We start from the raw sequence: 9,376 nt of genomic DNA on the forward strand, positions 1-9,376 counted from the left end.
ATTCAGCTCGGTTTGATGTATGTTTTGTTGATCAAACAACATATCTTATACTATTGTGATGAGTTGTTGTGTGGTTTGCATCAGTTCTGATTGTTGGTTGTTGTCCACTATAGTATGTTGAGCAAGCATCCTATCACTATAGGACGAAGTTGAGCTCCTCCACCCGCTTTTGTCAGCCTTTTCTAAGCATCTGACCAACCTTGGCTTGATGCCACCAAGGATTTGGCACATTCGAACAATCCATTAGTCTGCGGGTGGTACATGAAAGTGTAGTCCAGTTTAATATTGTGTTCAATGCACCAGTCCTGGACCATGCCCGAGGTGGCATTGGACCCATTATCCGTGATGATGCTGCGGGGCAATGTGTAACGGTGAATTAGACCGGACAGGAATTTGATAACTGGCTCGGCAACATGCGTGGCAACCGGCTCAGCCTCGATCCATATTGTAAACTTGTCAACAATGACGAGCAGGTACTTATTACTAGATTCATCCTTATGAAGTGTTCTGGCCATGTTCAGCCCCCAGGTGCGAATGGCCAACTTATCGGAATTGTCTTGAGAGCCATCGCCGATAAGTGGTTGGCTTTAGCGAATAGCTGACAACTGACGCACTTGTTGACCAAATCAACATCGTCTCCCCAAATCGTGGGCCAATAAAAGTCCATACGGTAAACCTTGCTCACCAGGGTTCGAGGAGCCCGATGGTGACCGCAACTTCTGGCATGGATATCGTGTAAGATTTGTCATACCTCCTCGGGAGAAATACAACGCCGGAAGATTCAAGTGACGCTGCGCTTGTACAACTCTCCCTCATGCACCGCGTAAGCGGCAGCACGTCAGATATTCTGGCGTGACTTCGCATGGTCCTTGGAAAATTCCTTGCGTAGCAGGTAGGCGAGGGTGGGTTTGGTCCATGAGGTGATGACCGCCATGATCTCATGAACCGAGAAGGTGACCTCAACTTCCGAGCCCGAGGTCACGTCCTCTTACCAATTGAGGTTTCGCACAACTTTTTGACTAGGCCTTCAGAAAGGTATGCTTCTGTAGAAAAATTTAACACAGAAAGAGGATAGTACATATGGAATACCCCTTTCAAGGAAAAGCTAGGGGTGAACGTTTTTGGGTTTACCAAACAAGGGATTCATCAAATCACGTTAATAATGGTCGAAACAACTTATACTTTTGCATGTGATCCTAATGAGGGTAAACTAGGGGGATGAAGAGTAAAAGGCAATACCACAACTTTAAAGTGACAAACTGACGGTAATTAATTAGAGAGATCGGGAAATTTGAGCATCGAAAGGGCTATGAAAACTAGCCTAGAGAGAATGGGTGAGTAAGAGGGGAAAGAAATAAAATGCAATAAGTAAATATAAATACAATGCAAAATATTAGAAAGTCATTTTTGCTTTAAAAATAGGTTTACAAAAGCCGAGTATCATCTCAAAGGCACTAGGCTTAGATTTGGCGGGAGAGGATTTGGGCCACCTGGGTGCTCCACCCCCTATATCTATACCTTTTTATTTTTTTTATTAATAAAGTAAGGTGTGTTTCGTCAATTTTTTCATCTGTTCACCGCCGAAAAGAAACGTTTTCTATGTGAGGTGGTACTAAATTCTTATGCGTTCGTCTGCTAGAAAAAAAGGATTTCCAGAATTTCATACGTGGGCCGCGTGCTGTGGCCCGGCGAAGCCAGCAGATTTATGTTTCTGCCCACGCGGCTGGGAAAATTATATTTTCTGCACAAGGCGACAAATAGTCGGAGCTTCGCACATGACAACAAATAATTAGCTGGACCATTTTTCTTTGTTTCCGTGTTTTACTTCTATTTTTATTCTTCTTCCCCCTATTATTTTTTCCCTTCCAAGTTTATTTTTCCTATAGAATTTATTTCATAAATTCAAAATTCTCAAAAAACTTTCAGAATATTAAAAAAAATCAAATTATAGAAAATGTTCAGAATTCCTCTTTTTGCTATTTGAAAAATATTCAAAACTTCAAAAGGTTTCCCATTTTTTTCAAATAGTTTTATTGTTTCTAGAATTAAAATGGCATTTTATAAAATGTTTCTAAAAATATTCTTGTTTTAGTGAATTTTTCACAATTCTAAATAATGTTATGAATTTTTCAACACATGTTCCTATTGTAAACAAATGCTCACAAATTCAAATAATGATCATTTTTTATAAGAAAATGTTGGTGTTTTCAAAAACAATGTTTCAAAAAATGTTTGTGTTTTTTTTTCTGAAAGTGTACATAATTTTAGAAACAACTTTTTAGGATTTAAAAAATGGTTCATGTTTCCTGTAATATTTAGAAATTTCAAACCTTAAAATCTCCTGGATTGAAAGGAAAAGTAGACTAAATAATTCATGGGCATTGTCTGGCATACGATGACGTAACAAAACTCTTAAATGCCCTCGATCAATGAATGAAAAAATAGCGGATTAATTGCTTCACACCCGGTGAAATCGGGAAGCTAAATGTTCCTTTTTCAGGTGCACACAGGGTTTCGCTTGCACTATAATCCTCACTAACTTTAAATGCATACTATTTTTTTCTTTCGGTGCAACGCACGGGCATATGTGCTACTGAGTATTAAATTCAAAAAACATACTAGGAAATTCAAAAAATCTGAATCTTTGGGATATCAAACCAGTGTGCCCAACCTATTCTCATGTGAAGTTTTGTGAAAACATACCAGGAAATGTATTCTCAGTTAAAGAAATCCTATGTATAAAAGAAACTGTTTGGATGGATCATAAGTTGGATTGTATTTTTTTTCACCATGGATATGCGTTTCCTGATGTATTTTCACGAAACTTCACACGGAAGTAGATTGAGCACACATGTTTGATATTCCCAAATTTCAGTTTTTTTTTAACTTTTCGGTTATTTTAATTTAATATTTATATAGGGGGCGGAGCACCCAGTTGCTCCTGTGCATTTCCCCATATTTGGCATACTTTTAGAAGTAAAATAATTCACTAAAGTAAGCCGAGAACCTTCTGGCACACACTCGGCTTATAATCTACTCCTTCACAAGGCCGTCAACCACCTTTGTGATAGTCATGTGGTAGGGGAACGTTGCCGAGGCTCGACTGTAAGCCGAGCGCTAGCTTTTTTCTATATGGCAAGTTGTTTTTATAAGTTGAGCATGTATTTTTTTTCTCTCACAATCGGCCTATGAGCAATTAAGTCGAGTTCTGATTCTTTACCGTGCATTCTTCAGTCAGTACTCGGCTTACGAGAAAGTAAGTCGACTGAGTGCTTGTATTTTTACACTCGGCTTATATTTGACCGCACGGGATATGTGTCATTTCCAGTGTGTGGGGGCATCAGAGAGGAAAGGGAGGACAGTTTCAGCAGAGCGGGGATATAATATATTTACTACTTCATCCTTCACAAATATAAATATAAGATGTTTCAATTCTTTTGTGAATTGGATGCGTATAGATATGTTTTAGTGCGTTTGTTTACTTATTTCCAGTCCATGTGTAATCTATATACCCCCTCCGTTCCTAAATATTTGTCTTTCTAGAGATTTCAATAAGTGACTACATACGGAGCAAAATGAGTGAATCTAGACTCTAAAATATGTCTATATACATCCGTATGTGATAGTCCATTTAAGATCTCTAAAAAGACAAGTATTTAGAAACAGAGGGAGTAGAAAACATTGTTGACAGAGGGAGGGGTGCCAGCAATGAACGCTTTTCCCATTCTTCTCTCACGGTTGCCGCCTCCACTCGCCGGCCCTGGCTCCCGCTTCAAAGCAGATCTGGTCTGGGGGAGCCTACACGCTGCCCACCGATGCCTCCCTCGGCCCTTCCCTGCCCGTCGCTGCCGAGAGCACGCCGCGACGGCAAGCCTGCTGGCCGCGGCCGTCCGTGCCGTGCTCCCTCCATCCCCGTTGGCTTGCCTCCCTCATTTGGCATGAGAGACGAAATGTGGCAGTCAGCACTTGCAAGCTGTGTATGTTAATTCCAGCTTTATTCCAATCCACCAGTAACAGTGTAACACCCAACGGCAATGGCATTCTTCTGCTCTGGATGGGTTCGTGCTTGTTGGCCATTGCACGATGAATCCCTCTGCCTTAATCATGTTATGTCTGATGAAACTGCGCCGTGGAATTGGATATCGTTACCTTTATGGAAGGATTGGACCGTAAAGAAAAGATGGAGCCAGCAGTATGTTCCTTTCTTTTCCTTTATGGAAATAATGAAGTGTATCAGCAAGACAGCAACAACAACAGCAAAAGAAAAGTTCACCAAAGTGGATGAGCATTGGCATTGCCTGCAAGTGCAAGCAAGGAACCATGGATGCATGCTTTGGCACAGAAGGAAAGCAACATCGAGATGCCAAAAGCAGGTCCCTCCATTACACCACCCACCTTCTGAAACATACACGTCTGCTAGCTGTGGCATTCTGTTCCAGAGCTCTACCAAAGCTCAGCTCGTGCCACCAACGAAGCGCGATCTTTTTTCTTTAACCAAAATGATCGAGTGATTACATATCTTTGCCTCGGACTGGATTTATTGGGGATAACTCTCTATTCTCTGCAAGTGTTCTTTGCTCCTCCACCGCTCGATTCGCTCGCACTTGACGCATATAGACAGGTACTGCAGCTCCATCCTGTCCATACATATGTAATCTATAATCTTGTCTTGTCATAGGTTTTCACAGAGTGTGATAAGGAATTTATGCATCCTGATATTGTAGGGAGTGGAGAAATCTGCAGCCCATGGGTTAGATATGATTATCCACGTCTTCTACTTCTGCTGCTGCTGTTAGCTTCCTGTCAACATGTTCGTGTCCAAATACCAAAGCGAATTCAACCTGGTTGGTGCCTCTTCTCCTAACTAATAACCTCATGAAGTAGTACAGCGCTTGATTTATATTTGTGTGTTTCCACATTGCTTTTGTTAATCATCCGACATTATTTTGGACTGAAGCAACCGATGGTATGAACAGGCATTGTGTATGCTTCTATATAGTTCCACTTCATTTAAGCTTTGTCACACTGGATGCATCACGTGTTGCATTAGATTAGCACTAATTTAAATTTTGTACAGTAAACTAGGCGTGGATATATATGGGTGGAACTGGTATTTTGTACACATAGGAAGTTCTAATCTATTTGAACTTTCAAACTAGATGCATCATTTGTTGCTCTAGTTTATTCATACGCAAGATAGCTATTTATTGAAATTGTAGTGCCAATATATGTATTGTGGCAGTCATATATAATTGCAAGTAATTACTACAGGTAGTAAAGGATTTTGATGACGGCGTCAAACAATTGGCTGATTTTTTGCGCAAAAGCGATGGTATAGAAGGCAAAACCAAAGCATTCTTCTTTCGTGGCTGGAGCCGCGTGGCTCTGGGAGCATCTGCTGTTCTTAGAGATGTAGCAAAACTACTAAAATACACAATATGTGATGATTCTGACATGACAAAGCATTTTAACAGAATTGTCCATGTGGACTGTTCCCTATGGAAAAATAGAAGGACCATGCAGAGGGCAATCGCAAAGGAGTTGAACCTTCGCCACGTAATGCCCATATTTGATAGGCAGGATGAAGAAGATGATTTCGTAGGGGTAGATGTCAGCTCTAGAAAAGAGATTGCAAGTATTGGAAGTTTGATTAATCGGTCTCTAGCAAATGAAAGATTTCTGATCATTTTTCATTATGGAGGAGATGAAGACATTGATCTGATAGAGTGTGGCATTCCTGCTTTTGGTAAAGGTAAATTGGTATGGACCAGTGGTGGAAGATTTTTTCAGGTCAAAGTCAAACCGGGAGAAGTCAAGTTGTCTGCTTTTGCTAATTTTGTAGTTACCTTGGAGTCCCTTTGGTATGGAGATCCAGATTACAGCACAAAAATCCATCATATATTGCACGAAGTTGCTATTAGAGTGATTGGTGACACCGGTATGGATGGCATCAACCCAGAAACAGTTTTGGATTGCTTCTTGTACTCATTGTTCCTGACAGCACAGTTACCTCAAAACTCTACTGGTGTTGGCTATGGTTGGGCTACTCATGCTTGCAATTATTGGATTTGTGATGGAATGCGTGGAGAGGACAAGGCTTGGGAGATTGGCTATATGTTGTATGGAGTGATACCATTGGACGAATGTTCTTCATCTGAAACGGCACAAAGAAGATATTTGGCACACTTTCTGCCTAGGCTGGGTAAAGGCTGGTATTCAGTCACCTCCAATAATGGAGGAACAAATCATATATCTAATGTTCCTGCTGATGCATCATCATATTTCCTAACATTCCACGGTAATGATCCAGTATATGTATGTAATGATCTGTTTCAGCTAGCCAGCAACAACCTTCGTGTGCTAAAACTCTGCAACTGCAGCTTCGATTTTGCATCCCCTCCTTTCCAGTGCTGCAGCAACCTAAGATTCCTTTGGCTTGAACATTGTGCAAACACATGGAAGGAGCAAAGTGGGGCGCCAATTTTTCCGAACCTGCTGGTGTTTGACCTACGTTTCACAGATTATGTTTTGCTGCCTCAGATGATTGAACTGATGACCAATCTCAGGGAGCTAAATACAAAGGGAATACCATGGAAGACTATCAGTGCTATTTGGAAAAAGTTGAAGAAGCTTCAGAAGCTCCGATTAACAGAATCTTCAGATGTGGTCGCGGTGGACAGATGCTCTTCTGTAGATATGATGAACCTGGAGCTCCTTGACTTGTCCGGAAACACTCACCTGGAATCATTGCCAACATTGTCATCCGCAAGAAGCCTGAAGATTCTTGTTCTTGACGGATGTTCCAGCTTGGACCAGGTTGCACTTGCCGTGGAAAGAGCTCCTCCACTGCTTGAAAGTTTTTGCTTCGATGGTTATGGCCCAGCAAAGGATTGGACACATTCCATACACCTGCCACAAAAGGAATTGCGCCTCAAGTCTCCTTTAGCTCCAGTTGAAATAGTCAAGGTGACAAAGATCTCCCTACATGGTTGTGGTCGATTGCAAAACATATTCCTGCGTGCACTGCCCAATCTGGAGGAACTAGACCTCTCTGGTACAGCCATTAAAATAATTGACCTCGATGCAATGGATGTCCCGAAACTCAAGAAGTTGTTCCTATTGGGTTGTGAGCGGCTCTGTAGCCTAATCTGGCAAGGATCACCTAGACTGGAAGTTCTACATGTGGACACTCAAGGGACGAAAAGATCAGTGGTCTACTGTGGAGAACAGGGATCCTTTGGCTTTCAGGCACATGTTGTTTTTACGGATGGAAGGTTCATTTGGTCATTCTCAGATGGGCTCCATAGCCGATCAGAAAAATCTGTCTCCAAGATGTACCTCCTTATCTCTTGTACAAGCCGTAGCCAAGCCAACATCACCAAAAGTATCAAGGAGATGTGGATCTAACCGACGGGGTTTGGTTCCAACAAGCCGGTTATTACCGTATAATGATATTGCCTTGGCTAAAGATGTTACATGCTCGCTGTTGGTGTGGAACTGTCGACAGCTCCAAACTTTGAACGTGCACATCGAGATTGGTAAAGGAAGCTATAATTTAGAGAGTATGCAAGATGAAGGGTATTTTGGACATTTCGCAAAATATATTGAATCATTGCATGTGCATGACAATTGCTCCATCACTACTATCCCCCCAATGTATTGGTCACACTGGCAGAGACTAAAATGATGTCATGTTGAGAGGTGCCCCAAGCCTCAGGGATTGCTGGGGTCTCAGGCGCCTTTCGGTTGTAGCACGTGAAGGCCCTAAGCCAGTGGTAGACTGCGAGAAGGACTTGTGGGACAGCCTCGAGTGGGATGGCCTGGATGCCAGACATCACCCGTCGCTCTTCGAGACGCACCACTCGGCCTACTACAAGAAGACCCTCCCGTGGGGCTCCTATCTAAGGTCCGTCGCACATTGATTCCAAATATCCATATGCATAAGTACTCAAGTTCATTTGAAGGACGAATTTCATTAGCTAAGTTGTAATGTCTCTGTTTTCGTTCTTCATTTCTCAGGTAATCTGCTTTTGTGCTGACATGGCGTGTGTTGCTCCACTGTGCGAGGAGGTTTTCTCACGGCTCTGTCTCCAACTGCATGTGTGTTTGCTAATTGAGTGTGTTTTGTGCCGCTGTTGCTGCTTGCACGGTGAATAAAGGGTGTGTTTCTTTTTCACCGAGTTGCCTTCATCTTGGCATTTGGAGTGGATTGGATTGGTGTGCTGTGCTGCTATTTGGAGTGCTGGCTTTCCACAGCTTAGTGTGGTGTTCACAACCTGGCTGATTTGATGTTGGTTTGATGACTGTTTGTAATAAGAGGGTGTGTGCGCATTGGTGCGCATCAACCGAGCGTGGTGTGTGACTGACGATCCTTAAATTCAGCTTGGCTTGATGTATGTTTGGCTGATGAAACAACATATCTTATATTATTGTGATGAGTTGTTATGTGATTTGCATGAGTTTTGATTGGTTCTTGCCTACTACTTCCTCCGTTCCTAAATACTCCCTCCGTCCCAAAATTCTTGTCTTACACTTGTCTAGATACAGATGTACCAAGTCATGTTTTAGTATTAGATACATCCGTATCTAGACAATTTAAAGACAAGAATTTTGGGACGGAGAGAGTATAAGTCTTTTTAGAGATTCCAATATGGACTACATACAGAGCAAAATGAGTGAATCTACACTTTAAAATATGTCTATATACATCCATATGTAGTTCGTATTGAAATCTCTAAAAGGGCTTATATTTAGAAACGGAGGGAGTATAATATATGTTGAGCTAACAATCCTGTCCTTTGAGCTAGTACTCCATCCGGTCCTTTTTAGTCTGCATATTAGAATTCTCTGAAGTCAACCGTATTTATATGGAAAAATATCAATATCTGCCATGCTAAAGTTATATAATATGAAACTTTAAGCCATGACACATCTAGTGGTATTGATTTCAGATTGTAAATGTTGGCACTTTTTTCTACAAAGTTGGTCAAACTTTACGAGGCCTGACTTCAGTCAAATCTTATATGCGAACTAAAAAGGACCCGAGGGAGTATATATGTTGAAGATATGAAACCGAAATCGATGTTTACATACCTGTAAATAAGAAGATAGCTAGAATCCTTCACCAAAAGTAGCATATTCTTAAGTTTGGATTTGTCTTCAGCTATGGTAGTCGCCTCCTTGGGTTGTGAAAACACAATACACCCTAACAAATGTTATTGCCCAAGAGGTTGTCTGCATAAACATGTCATAGTTTACAGAAATCCAGTGCATAATGTTTTTATTGGCAAATAAAACGAAATAAAATACATGCTTCACCAAGATTACCTCTTGAGTAAAACGTCATCATAGTTGTCATCCATTATGTGGAGGACAC

At 41.4% G+C, this 9,376-nt stretch overlaps 1 protein-coding gene across 1 annotated transcript; it reads left to right on the top strand.

Moving 5' to 3' along the window:
* Positions 1-4,422: 4,422 nt before the first annotated feature.
* On the top strand, positions 4,423-8,412 carry LOC125527055. The gene is made up of 4 exons (XM_048691630.1): positions 4,423-4,621; positions 4,725-4,844; positions 5,272-7,906; positions 8,020-8,412. Exons 2-3 carry the CDS (start codon positions 4,809-4,811, stop codon positions 7,405-7,407), a joined length of 2,172 nt encoding a protein of 723 aa, XP_048547587.1. The 5' UTR covers positions 4,423-4,621; positions 4,725-4,808; the 3' UTR covers positions 7,408-7,906; positions 8,020-8,412.
* Positions 8,413-9,376: the final 964 nt, after the last annotated feature.

Source organism: Triticum urartu, unplaced genomic scaffold (assembly GCF_003073215.2).
Source record: "Triticum urartu cultivar G1812 unplaced genomic scaffold, Tu2.1 TuUngrouped_contig_2789, whole genome shotgun sequence".
Classification (NCBI taxonomy): Eukaryota; Viridiplantae; Streptophyta; class Magnoliopsida; order Poales; family Poaceae; genus Triticum; species Triticum urartu.

What these genes read in the sequence shown, in the direction of transcription:
- LOC125527055 (XM_048691630.1), top strand. Translation starts at nt 4,809, where the DNA reads ATGTTCGTGTCCAAATACCAAAGCGAATTCAACCTG. An exon ending in ACCAAAGCGAATTCAACCTG is followed by an intron (nt 4,845 to 5,271) that starts GTTGGTGCCTCT and finishes TAATTACTACAG; the next exon opens with GTAGTAAAGGATTTTGATGA.